The sequence below is a fragment of the Equus asinus genome, chromosome 9, assembly GCF_041296235.1.
Source record: "Equus asinus isolate D_3611 breed Donkey chromosome 9, EquAss-T2T_v2, whole genome shotgun sequence".
Lineage (NCBI taxonomy): Eukaryota > Metazoa > Chordata > Mammalia > Perissodactyla > Equidae > Equus > Equus asinus.
In genome coordinates this window covers 63,551,879-63,573,852 of record NC_091798.1, presented here as the reverse complement: position 1 = coordinate 63,573,852, position 21,974 = coordinate 63,551,879, and the positions used below count along the sequence as shown (strand labels likewise).

Genomic DNA, 21,974 nt, shown 5'->3' with positions numbered 1-21,974 from the left:
AGCTAGAAATGAGACGTGATGTAATAACTGTTATTATAGATAAAGATTTATTACAGAATATAATGACTAATTGTTCATCTCTGCTGATATATGAAAAGAAAAAAGTTCAAGGGTAGAAATATAAACGATATATATTGAATCAATAGTTAGAAGAACAGCCTGAAGGTTGATGGACAGACATTAGAATGCTGGGGATGGGACACACCTCTCCGGAAGAGGAAAGAGCTTTAAATGTAGCAATATTCTCTATCACGAATGATGACGGGTCTTGCCTTAAGGCAGAGGGCTGGTCTAGTGGCTTCCACAGGGCCCTTCCAGACCTGTAATTCTCTGGGTCACTTCTGTTGCTAGCCTTCAGAGGCTGGAAGTGAACTAGACACAGCAAGTTCTTGTCCTTTCAGGAGCTCCAACAGTATCAAAGGAGGCAATGCCAGCAGCAGCATAACAGTATCTATTCCAACTGAAGACTTCACTCAAAGGTGAGTCAGGTCAACGTGGACCCAGGCGCTTCCATTTCCTCCAGCTTTCACCGGGTCGGGGCACAGGAGCCCTGGGGATCGGCGACCACAGGACACCCTCCCCAGCCACCAATATAAGCTTAGACACAGGGAGGAACAAGAATGGCTGGTTAGCTAGTGCTAGGTGAGAGGGACTTGCCACCGAGATGCGCTCAAGGAGGAAGGAGTTGTGCCAATAGCCAGGTCCCTTTCTCACCATCCTGCTGAGCCACCCGAACCCATGTGGTCCCACAGCGCGCTGGGCGCCCGCCACTCCCGGAGCGAGCGTCCCACTGCGCGCGGTCCCTTCCAGGCTCCTGGCTCCCGCGGGAGAGCGCGTGGGATGATGCTCCGGTCCTTGTGCCTTCCCCAAGCTTCTGCATCCGGAGCCGCCCTAGCCGGCTCCGCCGCAGCCTCTGCCTGGGAGGGAGAAAGAAAAAAGGGAGGGGGGCTGGAGAGGCTCGGCGGAGGGGGGAGGGGAGGTGGGGAGGGAAGGAGCAAAGGAGCGAAGGGGGAGGGAATCTCTCTCCATCGCAGTGCCTCCGCCTCTTCTCTCTCCGGCTGGCGGCGACTCGGGTTCTCCTTCCACACGCTCTCCCAGTTCCTCGCCCCCTTCTCCGCCCACCCTCTCTCCTGAGCGTGCAGAAAGGGAGCCGCAGCCCGAGCGCGGCCGAGGGCGCCGGGGAGGCGGCGGCGGTGGGTGTGTGCGTGTGTGTGAAGGACGCCACCTCTCGCTCCTGCGCTCACAGGCGACGGCGGGCGGCGGGGCTTCTCGCTCCGGCAGCGGCGGCGACAGCGGCGGCGGCTTCCGGAGTCCCGCCGCGAAGATGCTCAAAGTCACGGTGCCCTCGTGCTCCGCCTCGTCCTGCTCTTCGGTCACCGCCAGCGTGGCCCCGGCTACCGGGAGCCTCGTCCCGGATTATTGGATCGACGGCTCCAACAGGGATGCTTTGAACGATTTCTTCGAGGTGGAGTCGGAGCTTGGACGGTAAGGCGAGGGGCGGCGGGCTGGGGCGCACGAGGGGCGCCCTGGACCTGGCGGAGCCGGGCGCCCTGTGCGCGGGCTCCGGCTTTTGGGGAAGCCCACGGCACGCACCAAAGGCTGTCCCTCTGGCAGGGACAGCTCTCGAGGATGCTGGAGCCGGCCTCCCTACCCTTTGGTTTTTCCCCGCCTAGTGTTTGGGAGAGAGCTAAGCGCCATTCAAGTGCGAGTCGGGTCTCCCCGAGAGAGCCCAGGCCGGTGCCCCTGCGAGCAGCAGCTCCACTCTCTCCCCGTCTCCCTCCTCCTCGCCGGCTGCCACTTCCCTTGGGTGACAGCTTCCACTGCACGTGGGCCCTGCTTTCCCAATTGGTGTCTTTGCTCACGATTATAGCTTGCCAGAGGGTCCTGTGTGTCTAGTTATTTTTTAGAGTAGGGGGTGGAGGGTGCCCCTCCAAATCATGACAGAATTATTAAATTAGGTTCTTCCTCCTTCCTCTCATCAAGCTCTCCAAAGCAAGTGGCACTAGAAATTAAACTTAAATACTAGCTTCCCTGCAGAGTCTGCTCAGGAGAGAAGGGGGGAATGAATCATTTAAGAGAGTTGAAGGCAGAATAATGATCTAGTGTGGCTTTAAAGCAAAAGCAGCACATGTGGTCCAGGCAGTGGTAATTAGTGAGAAGAGTTCTGCTGCTCTTCTTTCAAATGCTGGAGTGATTTGTTTAAATTATGTATGCAAAAGCCGTCTCCCTGGGGTTGCAGAAGTGTCCCTCATCCCTCCTCTGAAGATCCAAACAGGTAGTGGTTTTGCCAGGTGAATAATGCCATATGCTCTCATGTTTTTATCCGTTGAAAATTATTTTTTTTCCTTCCTTTCCTTCGTTTTTTCTTCTTTCCTTTCTGTTATCCATAGGTAAGGAGACTGCTTTTCAACACTCATTTTAGATCCAGACCCTTTGTTATAGGGACTCTGAAGATGTAATTTCAACCGTTAACAAGTTGAATCTTCTGTACTTAATACTTCTTTGCAATTTTATTTTTCATTCGCTTTTTTTGTTGGAAAGAGTTTAGCTAACAGCCATTTTCTTTTTTATGCCATTGGAGACCACAGTGCAGGATTCCTGGTACTTAGTGGGACTGTGTAAACGTCACCCTTCCCCTCCAATTTGCCGCTAAATCTTAATGGCTCCCTGAGCACAGAAGGTGTGTAAGGAAGGCAAAACTTCTGAATGAAAATTTAGTAATTTGTTATTGTTTAAAAATGTTTCAAAAATACTTGCACCTTGAATCATGAGCACATAAGCATCCTGTTCTGATCAAGTTTTTCACTGTTCATCTGAAGATCTGCTGTTGTATGCAGCTGCTAGTAGGTTGAAAATGAAATGTCTCCTTCTGTAAGCTCTGAAACCGACTATAATTGTCTGGTGATCTGCAGTGGGGCAGTGTAAACTTCTGATTCAAGAGATAATCTACTTAAATTTGTTTACTTGGTGTTTTAGAAATTGCCACACGATAGAGGAAGTGCCTGATGGTGCTACAGGGACAGTCCCACCACCAGGTCTAACTGCTTTCTGAGTGACGTCTGCCTGAGATGCCTCTAATGGGCTCTGACTTATCCTCAGCACACATTATCTTTATGGATAAATTTCTCCATCAGGAAACTCCAGAAATTTCCTTTAATTTGAGAGATGGGAAAATTTGTAGAAAAAATATAAAACGCCAATTGCACACATACACGGATAGTAGACTTCGTGGGGGAAAACCTAAGGAATTTGAAGTTTATTTATTTTTTTAAAAAAGCTTGGTGTTATATTTTGCAGTAAATTTAGGAAGACAAAAGTAAATCAACTATGTATTGCTAAGACTCACTCTGCTACCTAGTCATTTGATTAGCTTGAAAATCACAGAATTAAAATATTTTGAGAAAAAAGTTAAACATTCTTATTTCTGCTCTGTTTTTCAGTAGTCATGCGTATTAGGTAAGTTCTCTGTAGATGGCAGTATTAGTGAAGTGCACCAATACTTATTCTATTTGGTTCAGACTTTGAGAAACATCACTTCATGATCAGTTATTTTTCTCAACAAAACAAACCTAAAACAAACAGCAGGTATGTTACAGATATAATTACTAAGAATCTATAAAACCAGAGGATGCAACAGAATTATAATTCTAAGTATTGACTGAGTGACAAAAGTCCTCTTCCTTCCTGCACTAGTGATGAAGTTGAGACTGGGTCAATTGGTTTCAAGTCTTTATTCTCTTTAATCCCAGTCTAACGCCAGATCTGCCTGCTAGTGGTGACTCCAAGGCTAAGACATTTAATTCATAGTAACACTGTTGTCATTAAGATGCTAAGAGACCAATGCCCCTGGTGTTGTCATTATGGTTAGTTCCAGAGTGTAGACAATACCCTTTAAATTAAGTTAATTTCTAAGTACTGTAGTCGTTCCTCTGTTACAATTGCCTGTTGTAAGCTAGTGACTCCTGAGTTCAAGAAGATTGAACATGTGACCATTAGGACAACACATCCTGTTGATGTGTTTGGGAATTTCAGGGAGCTGAATTCCCAAGGCTGTAACCACCTGAAGCCCCTGGATGGTGCTGGCAGCACATGTGGCCATTCAGCCCAGAGCAGATGTGGTAGCTTTCTTTTTGTGCTGGGGTAGTGGTTGTGGTGAGGGGGATTATTTAAGAATTTTAGGCAAACTAATTTGACTTTTCAAAAATCACCTTTGAAAATACGGCTTTGTTTATAAAGTTTGTCAAAAGGTTTACAAAAATCATGACACACCAACAATTCAATTCTACTTAAAATGATGAGTTGGCCATGATCCTATTCAGGGCTTCATGTCCTAGAGAGCTGTTTGGTCCTTTGCCCAGTGATTTGAGAAACTGGCCTTTAAAGGCTTTTCCAAGGGAGAAGGGAGGCTGCTTCTGGCCCAGATTCTGTCCAGTGGTTTGGACCCGGAAGGACGGGGTTTGGCCTGGGCTGCTTTGTGGCGGGGATTTGGCCGGTGCATCCAAACCATGTCCTGTTTTCTGTTATTTCTCACCTTTTGCTTCTGTCTGTTCTACAAGATTGAAAGAATGTTTGTAACAAAACCAGATGTATTCCCACACACACAAGTTCAGGGAAACCAAATGAGAGATAATTAGGACGACAGAAGAAGTGTGTGTTAAATTATTTTGGAATCAGTTTTTTAAAAATTTCCATTCCGTTTTCTATAGTTTCTTTAGGCTATTGACTTTCAATTGCCACCCCTGCCCCTAGCCCCTGCAACCCCATCTATAACTAAAAAAACCCCATTTATATGGCAACTCAATTTAAGAATAATTATATTTATGCATAATATCTAATATAATTTAAGCATTTTATATTATATATATAGAGAGAGAGCATCCCTTGCTATATGTATTATTGCTTAGGAACTAAATAGATTTAGATAGTGAGACATCTGTGTGTATAAAATGGAAACAACTTTCATAAAACAATGTTTATTCTTATTACCAACAATGTGCTCTCATATGTCCTATTCAATGCTGTTTGATTTTATTCTATTTCATTAAAAAACGTTGGCTGAACTCATGTGATTTCACATCCCACTAATGGGTTGTGACTCAGTTTGAAAAGTGCTGTTTTAGGCCATAGATCTGTGTACCCACATTAAAGTAGGAGGCAGAGTCCTTTTGAAAAAGGCCCTGCAGACCTATTGGTAACCTTGAATGTTTTTCATTTGCACAGCTCTGCAGAGAAAAGTTCTCCTATCTTTGCCTCCAAGTCATTATTGGGTTCCCCCTTTCAAACATTTTGGAAAAACTCTGGCATCTCCCCAAAACCTGCTGGGTGCACTGGAGTCTGGACTGGCTGAGTGGGGCAGGAGGCGGGACAGGGAGCACCTTCACTGTGAAAGGGAGGAGTTCAGAGGCCTGAACAGTGGTGGGTTCCACTCAGTAACATAACACATAACTTTGGCCCCGGGTAATGGCCAGCAAATACTTTCTGTAAAGAAACATGAAAAGTGTGCATTTTCTAACAGAAGGGCTCCAAGCAGTGCTCCTGGCTGGGGAGGAATCAGATACTTCCTTTCCCTTCCTCATCCTTCTCTTTGTTGGAGCCCCTTCCTGACCCTTCTTAGCCAGTGCTTCTCAGACTCGCGCTCTTTCACTCACATTGTCCTGTAAGGCCTCACAGCCTATCCGGGTTGTACTGCTGGCCACAGATCTCCTGCCACACACACTGCACTTAGTACCTTAAGCGCTTTGGGGGATGGTGTGTTTCTTATCTGAGTAGGAATTTAAAATGCACCTGCTCAGACCCATTCTTGTTCTCTGTGTGCCTGATTCTTTTCTCAGGCAGTGGACTCAGGAGCGCGGGGAGATTGCAAGCGGGAGAATTGAAACTGGGGCTGCACAAGCTCTTCGCTCGAACGTTAACTGTCAGCTCCCGGAAGGCAGGGTCTGTGGACTTGGCTGGTTCACTATTGTGTGCTCATTACATAGCACAGCTCAGTACTCAGCAGGTGCCCAACAAATGATTTTAAAGAGAATGAATGAATGATGATGAAAGGGACTAGGCACGGTGGCATGCCCCCTTCCTCTTCTTTGAGATGTGGTCTCATTTGGTCCTGATGGGATGGTCTTGGTTCTGGTGACCCAGGTAGAGGGAAATCCCCTGACCTATTTATTTTCTCCCTAAAACTTGTGTGACTATGACCCTAATCTCACTCAGCGTTTGTTTCCTTTCCTCACAGTGTGAGTATTGATAACTGCCACCTCTGTAGCTTGTAGGTGTTGAAAATAATGCTGCTTTTCTGTTGGCAGAGTGCTTTGTGGCTCTGAAATCAAAGGGATTCAGTTTCATCTTCGCTGTTATTTTACCACAGGCGTGTCAGAATTGGAAGTTAAATTAACTTGAACTTAAAAGCCTCCAAGCTATAGCAACCACTAAGGTTAATACATAGTAAATGCTAAATTTGGAAATACATTCATTGTAAAGACCCTTAAAGTCAAGCGAAGACTATGATAGGATCATGACTTTAAGAACACACTATTTTTCCATGTTTAAATACTGTTACAACGGTAAAAATAACTCCTAATTTGGAAAAAAAAAAAAAAAGACAGGTGCTGTCTGTTTCTAAACTGTTCTGGAGACCTTTACTTGAAAAAAAAAGACAAAGAGAAAGAAAATGCTAACCACAAAATAGCTTCAAAGAACTTTCTTGTAAACACTTTACCCTCAGACATATATGTGTAGATTATGCGTTTGCAGGAATATGTTTGAGAATAAATTACCAGGTGGACTGTTTCAACTACTGGTTATTTTGTATATGTTAATGCTTCTTTTCTTTTTTTGTTTTTTTATTAGCTTAAAAAGTAGTTCTCTCTAGACTGTTTTCTGGGAAAGCTAACATATCGAATAAAAATATAATGAATTTCTAAAATTTCAAGGTCAGGTTTATTTTACAAAGTATAGTATTTGAGTCAATGAACCATACAGTTCAGGGCAGAGAATAACTTTACATAAAATCAGTAGCAGCTAGAACCAAGATTTTACTCAAATTATATTAAACTTCACCTTACTTATTGTTTTCATCTATTTGATAATGGAGGATCATCTGAAAATTTCATAACTCCAATGGTTTAATTAGGAAATTAGATCTAAATATTGATGACAGTATCAACACATAAAGGACATAGACTCTTCGATAAAGTCCATTTTTAAAATCCTAATTGCTAATGGAGGGCAGTGGTTGTGTGGGTGACATAAAATGTGAAAGGTTCACATGGGAGATTTTCCTCAGTTATCTTATCAGTGGCAGAGATCAAATGAGCTCAGGAGCAGTGCTGGACAGAGGGTGATTTGTAACAATGGGCAAAGGGTAGGATGTGTAGAGCTTTCTCTTTTCTCTTGGAGCAGGATTTCTCACTCGTGGCACTATAGACATTCGAGGCCAGATGATTCTTTGTGTAGGGGCTGCCCTGTGCATTGTATGATGTTTAGCAGTGTCCCTGGCCTCTATGCACTAGATGTCAGTACCAGCCCCCAGTTGTGACAGCCAAAAATGTCTCTAGACATTATCAAATGTCATGCCCTCTTCCTGTTGAGGACCATTGTTTCAAAGCTTGAAGCTAGCCTTTTACATGATTTTCTTTTAGTTGTGTAGATGATGAACAGGGAGGTTGATATTAAAATCATTTGGCTTTATTGAGTACCTGCTACAACCAAATGTTTCTCCCATTTCTGTGTAATTCCATTGATTTCTGTCATATGTGCATACTACCTGTGCTATAATTTCCTTAATACTTTTATTTAAATCATCTCATTTTTGTTAACCTAAATTTACTTACTGAGAAGACTTATTTTCATTAAATTGAAAACCAATATTCATGCCATAAATAGAAGCAAATTGTAAAAATAAATTGCACCAAAAAAAGCATTTTTGTTAAACTGTGGCTAGAAATGTTTGTCTGCAAAAGGCTCCATGCCTGAGGTTTTGAGGATTGTTCGCTTTTGTTAAAAAGGGAGCTTATCAAAGATTAGCAGGGCTAAAACCATAGTAGCACAAATTGAGGTTTTCTTCTTGAGGTAATCAGAATGATGGGACAATCATTGAAAAGAGAAGGATGTTCTCAACTTTGATCCTTTGTTATTTAATTCCTTGCTTTTGTGCTGCCTAAAGTCCTCTCTGTGACAAGTCTGATCTTTGGAATACCTGTGAACTAGGCAATTTACGTCGGGAGTGTGTGCATGGTTGGGTGACGGGGCTAGAGTATGAAGGAATAGGATGAGTAAAACACTCTTTGGCCTCCGACTATAGTTTACTGATAATGAAGCATCAACAATAAATCTAATATGAGATAAATAAATAAATAAAACTAATAGGAGCTGGAGGTCTGAGAATCACAGCAGTCTGTGTGACAGAGCGCTGATGCTGACTGGGAAGATTGAGATGTCTTCATAGGGGGGTAGATGTTGAAATTTGGCAGGATTTTAACAGAGAGAGCTTTGGTGAAGGGCGTGCCAGGTAGAAAGTACATTCTAAAGAAAGGCAAAATCTGGCAGAAAAGTGCAGGGTATACATTTCATTTTGCAAACTTTACAAAACAAGAACACCGTATTGGCCAATAAGATTGGGAGGGTAAGTTGATATCAGACCAAAGAAAGCCTGTAAAAAAAAATGGCTGAGTCCGTATCAATTGAAAACCAGTATCGTAGACAAAGAGAAAGTAACCATATGAGAGCAAAAGGTGGCTACAGAAGCAGCTGCATCCTGGACTGAAGTTGTGGGACTCAGAACTTGCTGTAACCCAGAATGTAGATAAACCAGGGGAGTGAGTAAGAGAGAACTTACCATGTTGATAAAAAAAAAAAAAGAAAGAAAAAAGAAACCCTCCCACAGCCTATGAATAGATAAGAAATGGGAAATGTGGGATTGAGGGGTTTGAGATCAGTTACTGAGTACAGAGCCTGTAAGGGATGGACAATAAATATTTTAGGTTTTGTGGGCCACACAGTCTCTGTGACAATTCTCATCTCTGCAATGATTAAGTGAAAACAGCCATGGACAACACAGAAATGACTGCACATGGCTGTGTTCTGATAAAACTTTATTTATGACAGTGAAATTTGAATTTCATATAATTTTCACATCACAAAATATTATTCTTCTTTTGACATTTAAAAACCATTGTAAAATGTAAAAACTATTCCTAGGTTGCAGACTGTAGAAAAACAAGTGGCTGCCATGCTAAGCCCTTGGCCCGTCATTTGCAGACCCCTGACCTAGATCAGTCAAGCTAAAATTCTACTCTTCCTCAGTTACACGAGAATTTCAAGTTAAAATGATATCAAGACTTCATTTAATCAAGGGGCTACCTTGAATTTCCCTTTTACTTTGAAAGTGTCAACCTGATACTAGTTTTTCAGGTGAGTGCAAGCTTTAAATGCATACTCATCCTTTTCCTACATCTATTGAAACTGTATCAGTTACAGTTCTGACCTATGTGACATGTTGGCTAGATCTTTCATCATTCATGTTTTTGAGAATGGAGAAGCTTTACCTGAAGTGTGTTTATGTTAAATTTCCATACCATGATCAGCATTCACATCCACAGACTATTTATTGGAGGGTCGTTTGTTTTGTGTATAATAATTAAATAGATTTCAAGTTGATCATTCTTCTATTATATTTGAAATGCCAATTAATTACAAAATAATATGCTAAATAAACAATTGATAAAAGATCTGCCTCTAATTACTAAAGTTTAATTAATTCATTTTTCTGTTTACTAATATATTATCTGCATGTTGAATAATCCTTCTATATGCCATGCATGTATCTCAGATGGACTAATTAAAGTCCTTTAGATTAAGACTTTATTTAAATAAGCATTTTTTTTGAAAAAATAAAATTATTCTTTTTTATTTTGAATAAACTTTAGAGCTAAACTAAATCAGTCACTCATATTTTGACTGAAGCAGAGTTCTCCAAAGTGGGATGTTCGTATCCAGGGGGTGCATAATAAATGCAGTGCTAGCAGAAAATATTAGACATTCTATTTTTGTTTATTTTTCTAATTTTTGCTTTTTTGTTTTTGAATGTTTTGAAAAGAACACTACATGTTGGTTCAGTAGCACATGTATTGCATTTATAGGTACATAAATATACATAATTTGGGAGCATGTGCTCAAAAACATTTTTTTGGATGATTATTGGATCAAAGAATGATAGTTATAAGTGCATACTGAGTAAACTTATTTACTTGTATTTAAATAATATTCTGTTTTATGAAAGTGATTTTAAAGCAGATATATAGATCAAAATGCAAACAAAAAAAGAGATCATGTTGCAAGGTGTGTCTTTGTACAGAAAGGGGAAGTGGGTATGTATGTGCACTTGTTATGCATTTGAAGACTATCTGATGAAAGGTTTTGATAAGAATTTACTGCCATTCTAACCAAAAAAATCACATAGCGGAAAAGAGAAAAAGAGAAAAGGAATACATCTTCCCATCAAACAGAGGGTTAAGTGAATTTTATTTTTCTTTGTTGTTGAACTCAAAATTCACTTTATTTGCAAGAACCTCAATTTTAATATACCTCACTTACTTCATGGTAAATTTTGCCAACTGGTTGCATTTGTCTGAAGTGTTTGGTGGCAGTGCTTGAAGAGTTGTGGTCCTTAGTGCCTGGAGGTTGAGTTTAACCTGGTTAATAAACGCATTGTCATCACTTAATTGCTTCTCAAGTCATACTTCAGGGTGATATGGTTGAAAAGTTCAACCAGGTACAAAAATATTCCTTAAAAAATAGGGGCCGGCCTGGTGGCTCAGCGGTTAAGTTTGCACGTTCCGCTTCTCGGCGGCGTAGGGTTCACCGGTTCAGATCTCGGGTGCGGCCATGGCACCGCTTGGCAAAAGCCATGCCATGGTAAGAGTCACACGTATAAAGTAGAGGAAGATGGGCACGGATGTTAGCTCAGGGCCAGTCTTCCTCAGCAAAAAGAGGAGGATTGGCAGTAGTTAATTCAGGGCTAATCTTCCTCAAAAAAATAAAAAATAAAAAAATAAAAATAAAAGAGGCTAGACTTGAGATACCCCCCCTGGTTGGAAGGTCTGCTAAAAAAGTAATGGGTATGACGTGGTTTTAACTGTTTCCTCTACTCGTTTGTAGCAGCAGTCTTTGCTAAAAGTGCACTTTCTTTGGTTTATGTCATTATTATAGACAGGACTTGACTAATATTATAAACTAGAACAAAGAAGAGCAGGGGATAGCAAGTTTGTCATTACGTTCACACGTTTGCTGTTACCTACAATGGAGTATTGAATGATTTCTCCCCACTTTCAGTCCTTCTGGACTGTTCAATAGGGACCTTTGCTTGCATTTTACCTTTCATTGCACAGAATCTTGCGCTTTTCAGGTTGGTCTCCCTTACTTCTCATACTGTCTTAAAGGGACAGTTAGTGACTAACTTAGGAAGTGACTGTCTTCCATATGGGACTCTAATAAACGTATAAAGTTGTTCTTTAGTTGTGACTATTAAGTCCAAGTTTAATCTTTAACAGGACGTAAATTACTGCTACCTATTTGTTCGAGTGAATTTGATGTATTTTTTTAAAGTTCCCTGTTAGGACAACCCCTGAGAAAATAAGCCTACGTTTTTAACTGTGACCAAATTCAAAATATATAATTCAATAAATCAGCCTAGCCTAGAGTGTTCAGTCATAATGGGCCTCTGAAGATTTCTTGTGTGAGTGGAAACATTTTTACGTTTCTGTGGGACTTCTATGGGACTCTGGGTCCTTCCTCTCCTGTTTTCCTCTATGTGAACACATAAGCTAATAAAAATGTTCAATGAGGTAAACTTGTGAGAAGCTCTCCTGAGAGTAACCCGCATCTAGAAGCTAACTAAACACATAATAAACAGAGCTTGCCGTGTGTATGCATGCCACATTAGTGAAGTGGAAACCCGAGGAAATTATCCGGATAATCCACAGCAAAATGATACAGTCTTTTCAAATCTTGAGACGCTAAGGAAATGGCATGTCTGGACTGAACTGAGGCCCCAGGGAGCCGTTGAGGTTCTGGCCCAGGCCAGGAGGGGGCAGCAGAGCGCCAGTCCCGGCCTGGACTGGCAGGCGGTGCAGGGGAGTGATCCTCAGGGAGCCGCAGTCAAAGGGGAGAACCGAGGAAGGCAGCTACTCAGGACACTTCAAGGCTGGGGCAGCAAGCAGGCCATTCTGGACAGCTGAGCCGGTGGAGGTGAAGGAGGACTGTGGAGCAAGGCAGGGGCTAAGAAGAGAACTGAGCCAGATGGTGCAGGATGTGGACAGAGAAACAGGCAGGATAAAACTGCTACTTGATGGTTCTGTCCCTTTGGACATAACACTGAACCTCACTCAGCCTCTTTGGTAAAATGAAGATCGTGGTAGTGTAGCCCCCACGAGGTCGCTGTGATGGTGACATGAGATCACAGAAGTGAAAACACTTAGCTCCATAGCTGACACATAAGCTTCATGTCATTCCCCAGACAGGGCACCAGGTGAGAGACGGGATAATGGTACTGAATTAGGTAGCTATAGGTGAAATACCTTAGTCCAGCTTACCTGGCTCTTTCATCCCTCTGACCCCAACTTGCCTGCCAGCCTCATTCCCCACCACTTCTCCTAATTACGTGCACGGAGCTGGGTGTTGTGGTTTTACTATCTTTATGTACATTGTGAATTATTTCAGTAATACAGCAAGCTGATCATTACCAGCACCATTTTTCAAATGAAGAACCTGAGGCTCAGAATGGTCAAGCAACTTGTCCAAACTCTCACAGCTGGGGAGGAGAGCGGAGCTGAGATTCAAGCCCAGGTTTGACAGACTACAGTGCTTGTATCTTTCCACTGTACCCATCTTCCACAAGGACCCCTCACTGGTCCTCTTATCTCTATGGTGTTGTGCATGAAACTCTCTTGGCCTGAAGTGCCCATCTCCATCTAATTCCTCCAGGATAGTCATCCTACTCCCCAGGCGGAAGGTTTCCCCTGCCTACCTGCTCTCCTACCATTTCCTATGCTTATTGCCTTACAGGTAAAGGCTTTGTGGTCTTCATCCCCAGAGCATCTGCTCCTCAGGCAGAGGAACTCCATATCTTATCAATCTTTTATCCCCACTACTAAGCCTATTCTTCAGTCTACTGCTTGCCCCCTGTAAGTGTGTAATAAATGTTTGTGGAATAATGAGTGAAAGAATCAATGTTGGAGGAATGAGGTGAACAGCTGGGGACATACCTCTTCTGGTTAAATCTCTCTTTCTTCAGGATGTTTTCTCCATGCAGCCCTCTGCCAAACCAGCACACTGTGAAATTACTTATTCAATTCCTTTAGAATGTAAGCTATTGCAAGCCAGGCCTCTGTCCCCTTGCTCACTGCTGTGTCCCCATGGCTAGTGCAATGCAGGGCACACAGTGAGCCCTTAGTAAATATTTGTTGGGTAAGTGAGTACCAGCAGGGCTTCTGCAATTGAAAGTCCTTTGGAATCCAAAGGGCTCTGGTCTTTTATCGGTCTACTCTGTCTTAAAGGGCCTCTGTCTCTGATGATCGGGAATACTGTGACCTTCTGTGATTAGATCATCTGCCTCCCAGGTCCCCTCTAGCCACAAGCATCTGTGCATCTGTGTTTTCTTCTAGTCAAATTCTCTGGATGATTATCTTAGTTCTTCGCTGTGTGTCCAGGAGACAGAGCACCTTTTGGGGTAAGTACGACTCTAAGCTCCAAAGGCATTGTAAATGTGTTGGAGGATCCTTGAGTAATTTTCTTCTTATTTTGTGCTATTTAAATGCCTTGCCTCTTTTTAGAAACATATACTCATTGTTATATTTGCTCATTTTTAGTTCCTTTAGTGGACCATACAAATGCTGGCAATAGTTTTGGATATCTAGGACAGGATTTAACAGGAAGGTATTTTTCTTAGCTTTCTCCACTCCTTTAGTTTTGTTTTTAAAAGCAATAATTCTTTTTTAAAAGGCTTGACTTATGACCTGTTTGTGGCTGTGTAATGGATTAGCAGTGTCCTGTGACATTGTCCTGTAACATCGGCCCTGCCTGACCACAGGAAGGGAAGTAAGAGCTAAGGAGAGGATCATGAAGGAGATAAGAACATAAATGGTCTGTTCTGGTCTATCTTTATTTGGGGATATTATTTAAAAATTATTCCATGAGATGTCTAATTCTCTGATAAAAAAATAAATCACTTCTTAACTTCCAAGTAGGGTCATTAACTTTATGTTCATGACTTTATGGACTGTCAAAATAATTATTCTTAAAATTTAAAAGAAGGAAGCCCACTCTTCACCCAGGTCTACTTCTTGTTTTCTGAATCCAGTTACACCTCAACCTGCAAGCACCTCTCTGCCCCTGCCGAATTCCTCCCTGTTTCCTTTGCCCCTCCAGAGCCCAGGTGCTTCCATTTTCCTTGTGTCTCCCCTTGTTAGGGACTGAATGTCTGTGTCCCCCCAAATTCTTATGTTGAAGCCCCACCGCCCAATGTGATGGCATTTGGAGATGGGGTCTCTGGGAGATAAGTAGGGTTAGATGAGGTCATGAGCAGGGAACCTCCTGGTGAGATTAGTGCCCTTACAAGAAGAGACACCACACAGTACACACTCTCTCTCTGCCATGTGAGGAAACAGCAAGAAGGCAGAGGTCTGCAAGCCAGGAAGAGAGTTCTCACCAGAGCCCGAGCACCCTGGCCCCCTGATCTTGAACTTCCAGCCTCCAGAACTGTGAGAAATAAGTTTCTGTTGTTTAAGCCATCCAGTCTGTGATATTTTGTTACGGCAGCCTGAGCTGACTAAGAAATGCTTCTGCCCTTCTTCTCCTGTTTGATATTTATCTGACTTCGGTCATAACCTCAGAATCTTCTTGCTATCTCTCAAAAGCTACCCTGAGTTCACTTAGGCTAATGTGGCAAGCAGAGTTTGAGGAAAGTGATGTGCTTTTTCTTTCCCTGATGCCCACCGTTGTTGTTCTCCCAGATGTTGGGGGATGTAGTCCAGACACCCACTTCACAGGGAATAGGGCCCCCACCTTTGGTCTATCTAGGGGGGCTGGAGCTTTCTTCTAGGCACTAGCACCTGGGGATCCACTGTGCATCCATACCTGTTGGCTTCCCAAGTGCCCGTGACTGCCAGCTCCCTGCACATTACTTCCTCAGCAGCTGGCACAGGATTTTTTTGCTGCCAACTAGAAGCTCAGCTATTAAAAAATAAAACTTGGCTCATCTTCAGTATCATATGTTTCCCTCAGGACTTGGCTCTGCGTTCTGGCACACCTCCATGATCATCTGGGCACCCCTCTCAGGACCGAGAACCCAGTGTTCCGCTGGGTCTCCGACCGCATTTTCACCTGCTTGTTCCAAATGCAATTTCCATCCTTAAAAAACCTGTGCTGCTTATGATTAGTGGAGGACCAGTTTACCAACATTTTACTTGGTCTTATTGAATGGATTAACCTATTGAGTGTTTCTGAAGCACTGGGCTGCCTTCTCTGAGAGTTGGTGTCAGTTTTATATCATAAACTGTAAATTCTCAAGAATCAACTTCATGTGTCTTAGGTTAGTGGGTAGCTAACACACAACAATGAAACATGAATGTTGACTGCATGACTTCACATGAGCGTGAGGTGATCCAAGAAAAGGGATCGTAATATTTGTAAATACTTTCTTCTGTTCTTCGTATTTCGCATACTGAAAAGAACGTATGGTATAACCTTAAGGTTTTCCACGTCTGCAGACTAAAGGAGAGTTGAGGTACTTTAAGGAAGCTGCTGTAGGTGGGTCTTTCTGTGTAATTTTTATGATTTACTTTGCTTATAAGAAGGACATTAAAATTAGCAGAATGCTAATCATTTTGTAGCTTTGAGATCTTATTTGCACTCACTTTAACTCTACATCATAGATTCATTAACTTTTTATTCAGAATAATACGTTCTTCACTGGAAAGTTAAATAACCAGACTCAGAATCACTGCAACTTGACTGTGATTCAGAAATGAAGAATAGAGTCCTGGTAATAATTTAAGGCTGTAAAATGTATATATGTATATCTATATATAGTGGGGAGTATTTTAAAGCAGTCTGTGTACACTGATAAAGAAAAACCTATTCCATAGAAGAGACTTCTTGTATTTAAGTCATGTCACTATTGGCCATACCTAAAAAATCGATTTCTCTAACTTGATACCTCAATGGTAAAATAAAGTTTGACTTCTGATTTCATCATACATTTCGTTAGTAGCTGCTGTTAATTGTCTTAGTCTCTTTTCTGGTGAAGGGGTTTCTTTGCAGCACTTAAGAAAACAAATTAATAAACTTTGAGAAAGATGTGAATGAGATATGTATGTCTGGGAAAAAAGGGAAAAAAGTAGAGACCAGATGAGTTGGGAGATGCTTTACCTGAGTGTCGTTTGGGTAGAGAGTGTGAATTCTGGGACGGCTCTCTGGAAAGGTGGCAGCATTGTAAATGACTGGGTATCGCAATCTTTCAAGATGTCTTCTGCTTCCAAGATTTTGGAAATGTGTTAGCTGTTGGCCAATGCTAAGAATAACAGACAGGGCTGCAGGCCACATGAGATGACCCTATGACTCTAATGGATCTTAACAGAACCCCCGCTGGCAACTATGGTGATGTAAAAATACATTCCAACTCTGGTACCGATTGGCTGTCTATTGTTAACAAATCTCTTAAACTGTAATAAGTTTCACTTTCCTCATCTGTAGAGTGAAAATACTGGTGCCTTTCTCACAGGGATATTGCAAAGATTTTAAAAAGATGAGTTATGTGATGTAGTAGGCAAAGCAGCTGTGCACTTACTGCATGAGACTTTTTATTTGAATAATAATAATTACTATTCTTTTTACTCTTAAGTCCAAACTTTATTTGGATTTCATCACCTTTTCCATTAATGTCCCCTTCCTCTTCCAGGATCCAATCCAGGCATCTACGTGGCATTTAGTTGTCATATTTTCCCTTCCTTCTCTGATATGTGACAGTTTCTCAGTCTTTCCTTGGGTTTCATGACCTGGACAGTCTTGAGGAGTACTGACCAGGTATCCTGTAGAATGCCCCCAAATCTGGATTTGCGTTTTGTTTTTTTCACATGATTAACTGGGGTTATGGGTTTTTGGAGAGGATGCCACAGAGGTGAAGTGCCCTTCTTGTCACATCATATCAGAGGTGCCTGATACTACATGACATCTCTGGTGATGATAATCTTTATGACTTGGTGAAGGTGGTGTCTGCCAGGTTTCTCCACTGTGCGGTTACTATTTATCCCTTTCCCTACTCTGTCTAGTCTTTGGAACTGGGTTGCTAAAGCAAAATCTAGCCCACTCTTGGGAGGGAGGGTGATTAAGCTCCACCTCCTGGAGGGGAGAATATCTACATCTGTTATTTATAGTTCCTCTGTAGGGAGGATTTGCGAGATATTATTTTGCCACTAATAAATTCTTTTATATATATATAAGATGACTATCTTAAGTCATATTCCAACATTCTTGTAAAAATATACTACCACTGTAAATCATGCAATTGGGAATGTATTAGACAGTGAGAAACTTTGAATCTGGTAGAAGCTGTCCCTGCCATCTTGTGCTTAGACAATGGAGTGTATTGGAGATGACGTTTACAGGGAAGGTATGAAGTCAGAAAGTCTCTTTTGTCTTGACAGAGGAAAATCAGCTCCAGGCAAAAAATGGTTTCTGTGTGTGTCTTGTAGGTGCATAATTCATAACAGAAATGGCCCTTATTTCAGATGGCCTGCTGAACTCTCCATTGAAAGACCACACAGGCAACTTCGATGCAGGCTCTTCAAGACTGATTCCATCTTCCATTCACCCCTAAACAACAGCCATCACAAAACCTGCTCTTTTACTGTATACCAGGTCTCAGTGCGTGTTACTGCCATCCACCTTGGCTCCTTACCTAGAATTATGGGAGGCTTTCTGGATTTCTCCTTCACCTCTGCTAATGAGATATATTCTTTCACTTCATAAATATATGACTCTGGGCAAGTCGCTTATCCTTTCTGAGCCTCAGAAGAGGTATAGTAATCTGATTAATTATGAGGATTCAGTGAGATCGTGTATTTATTATAAAGTTATTGGCATGGTATGTATTGCACACATTCAATAAAGGTTATTAGGTGTGATTTTTATCTCTTAAATATATGTTGAATCAGTCCCCTCCTCTGTATGGCAACTGTTCCTTTTAGTTCAGTTCATTAGGAACTCTTTCCTAGAGTGTTGCACTGGTATCTTAAATCATGTCTCTACTCCCATCCATTCCCCACTCTGCTTGGAAGGTGAACTTTCTAAGGCCAAGTTTGTTTATGTCACTCCCCTGCTTAAAATACTTTAACATCTTCCATCGCATCCAGGCTGTGGAACCCTTTTGCACAGACAGCAGGTCTTTTCAGAACAGCTTCTGTTGCTTTCCTGTCTTACTCCCACCACGCCTGCTTTCTCACCCTGGGCTCCAGCCCGACCAGCTATTTTTCCCACGCAGGATCCTTCTTTGGGAGAGCACAGGGAAGCCTTGCCTGACTCAGAGGTAGGCAGTTTTACACTCTGCCTCTACAGTTCTGGGGCACTGCCAGCATGGTTCCTGTGCCTCTATGTCTTGATTGGGAGCTCCTCCAGGATTCTTTAGTTCCCATGTGCCTCCATAGGCTCTGGCGGGGGTAGATTTTTGACTGCCCTGCAAGAATATAGGTCATATCATGCCTGAGTTAACCTAACTTGAAATTTTACTAGCCCTGTGGTGATCCCTATTCCCTTCTCTGCCAACCTTTTTTTTTTTGCACCTTTGAAACCTTAGAGAGAGTGAAGCAGGATTCAGGTGTATATCTGCGAGAGATGCATAGATAATGATTCTCTTCTGTGTTCAAAAAGGGACGCTGCTGGTGGTATGTTAAGCCTCAAATTGTAAAACCAGGGAAGATATTGTGATTATACCTTGTGCTTCTATCTACGTGACTAGAATGTGTGAATATCTACATCATTCTTAAGGTTCTGACTTCGATTTACAGGAACGTGGAGCTGGACAGCACCTTAGAAATTGAGCACAGAGAGGGCACGTGTCTTTCCCAGCGCTCCAAAGTTAATAGTGGAAATGGGACCAGAACCTCGGTCTCTGCACTTCGACTCTGAGACCCACTTCCTCTCCTCACAGGTGCCATTTGCAGAAACCTGGGCTTGAACCTGTCCTGGCTCTTCCTCCTGCAGTTCCCTGAGTTATTTCAGAATACAAAATTTCTTATCTCCAAGAAGCTGTTAGAGTGTGATTTTAAAATTTGCACTATTTTCTACCTTGTATGTTGTGTTTACTGTCTTTTTTTTGTAGAGGATACAGTCTCAAAAATTAAATTGCAAAAATATTATTAATCATTGGGTAATATTTTACACTTGATTCTTTCACATTTTTGGACAATGTTTGTCCACCTCGTAGAAACCTTCTGTCCCTAAATGTATTGAAGTCACATTTAAAAATCCTAGCCTGCATGTCAGAGGGCCTTCTGTTCCTGTTTGTAAGTAGTTTGGGGGCTGAGATTCTCATTCTCCTACAACTCATTGAAGAAACTAGTCAAATACACTAGTACGCCACCCACTTTAAAAAGGCCGCCTGTATTAAGATATAACATAGAATAAATTACCTTTATTGTTCTTCCTGACTCCAGGAAAATGCAATCTTTGAGCAGAGAGAGTGGTTAATATTGCTCCAATATTTAGCAGTACTTAGGAACTAGAAAATTTACATGGAGGCGTTTATATGGTGCCTGCACGTGTCATGAGACCAAGCCTATTTTCTTATAGTTGGGGACACTATTGATTCCAAAAGTTATTTATAAGAGAAATATATTACATATTTATTTTTAATTTCAATTAGTGGTGCCAGCACCAGATTTGCATTAAATAAATATTCTTGTCTTGTCTTCCTTACCCCAGTAATATTGCTGACTACAGTGATAGGCTGGCAAGTTAAGTTTTAAATTCTGTTAACCGATAAGAAAAAATATTATTATTCATTGTTGATAGAAACGACAGAAGTGTTGATTATCATTAACAGGGAAAATTGCAACAATGTCTTATTTCCTTTGTTCACATGCCTATATCTGAGGCTGTGCTGAAGAACATGTATACTAATGACAGTTAATGCCATGTCCTTTCTTCCTTTCTTGGTCTACCTCCTCTGACATGAGTCAGCACTGTTGCATCCTTATGTCTCTCAAATAACTTCTACTTTGGCCCCTTCAGTCTGGTTTTTGTCCTCATAATTCCATGAAAAAGTGACCGTTGAGTTCCACTTGACTTCCACCTCCCAAACTAATTCTCTGATCTCACTTTTTCAACCTCTTAACTGCCTGTGAATCTGTTGATAACAAATTTTCCCTCACCTTTTTTAAAGCGATGAGATGACTGAACATTCATGGACAAAGTTTACTGACGTCAATAAAGCTTACCACGAAACTCTATTGGGTGTGTATATAATAATCAGGTGAGCAATGTTATCAGCCCCATGAGCAAATGGTTCTCACAAATAACTGTAGCTTGTACAACTTGTGTTCAGCCAAACCATGTTTTTGATTTTATTCTTCTCTATCTATTTACAAAGAGCATCCACATTGACAGTTTTTCCTGCCACCATGTAGAGCAGGGATTCCTCATTTCAATCCATAGACTTGGTGCCTTGTTTAGGACTACATGAAGCTCTTGAAATTGAAAGCTGAATTTTCTATGTGTAAACATTTTTCTGAGGAAAGTAACCATAGTTTTCATCAAATTTTCAAAGATGTTTAAAGAGTCCTAATGTTTGAGGTTCATCCCCACACACATATTCTTACATATGCTCAGATGAGTTGGATAGCATGGGGCTTGTATTGACCTAACCATTTAGCAGACTTCTTTTTTCCATCTTCTGCTGCCCTGCCCATCCATGTATCCCCAACCAGGGTTTTCTGTGCCTTATATTCTCAGTTTTTTCCTTTTTTCTGTTCTTTGTATTAGTTAGGATGCTGTTATGTGCAAGTATAATTCAACAAATATGTACTGAAGCATCAAAAGAAACCCAATTCAAACTGTCTTAAACAAAGGTACGGATTTATTGGCTCAAGTAACTGAAGTCCAGAGGTTGTTTGGGTTTTCCACGTGGTTTGACTTGGACCACAGATTTGTTTCTCTGTATTTCTTTCAACTTTGCCTTTCTGGGTGTGTTGGCTTTGTCTTCGTCTTAGCTTCCCTCATGGTAGCACAGTGTAGCAGTTTGAGTCCTGATGTTGGCAACCAACCATCCTCATCCAAAACAGTAGGGATCTTCAGTTCCTTCTATCATTTACTAAAGCAGAACCAATTAGCCTGGACAGGGGCATGTCTGTGCACTAATTGACTTAAACTTCGATTACCACCATGCCTGAACAAGTCACTGAGACAAAGGGGAAGAGATTACAATGTCTGGTTGATGCCAGTCAGGACCTACTTTTAGGACTTTAGCAATTCCAACTTGTGTGTGGGTGTGTGTGGGTGCTGGTAGGAAAGATGCTGAGAAGCAACTAACAATATTTATGATATCCCTTAATTTAAGTAGGGTTCTGGCATACAGCTCCTAATACCTGATTACAGTTATGCTGTGGAAGATGGGCTTTTACTGCTGTAGAAGAGGGGAATTTATTGTGTTCCTTAAAGAAAATTATGTGAAATATTAGCTCCTTGGGATGTTTGATCAGTCAGAGTTCTACCAGAGACACAGAACCAGTAATTAATACACACATGCACATGTGCACGCATGCATTTTTATTTATTTTTAAAATGTTATTTATTTTTTCATTTCAAGGAATTGGCTTATGTGATGCGGAGGCTGGTAAGTCCAAAGTCTGTAGGGCAGGCAGGCAGACTGGAAACTCTTGGCAGGAGCTGATGCTGTAGTCTTGAGGCAGAATTTCCTCTTTCTTAGGGAA

At 41.7% G+C, this 21,974-nt stretch overlaps 1 protein-coding gene across 3 annotated transcripts in view; it reads left to right on the top strand.

Annotated features, from left to right (window-relative positions):
* The first annotated feature begins 253 nt into the window (after positions 1–253).
* The window catches only part of CAMK4 (calcium/calmodulin dependent protein kinase IV), a 212,487-nt gene continuing 190,766 nt past the window's right edge, over positions 254–21,974 (top strand). Inside the window, exons 1-2 of one of the 3 annotated variants that reach the window (XM_044780091.2) lie at positions 254–479; positions 1,247–1,485. In XM_044780091.2, the coding sequence (XP_044636026.1) occupies positions 1,325–1,485 (161 nt within the window). In that variant the 5' untranslated portion in view covers positions 254–479; positions 1,247–1,324. Of the gene's footprint in view, positions 480–769; positions 1,486–21,974 lie in introns of those variants that run through there. The other 2 variants (XM_014843070.3, XM_070517611.1) reach the window with 2 other exon arrangements.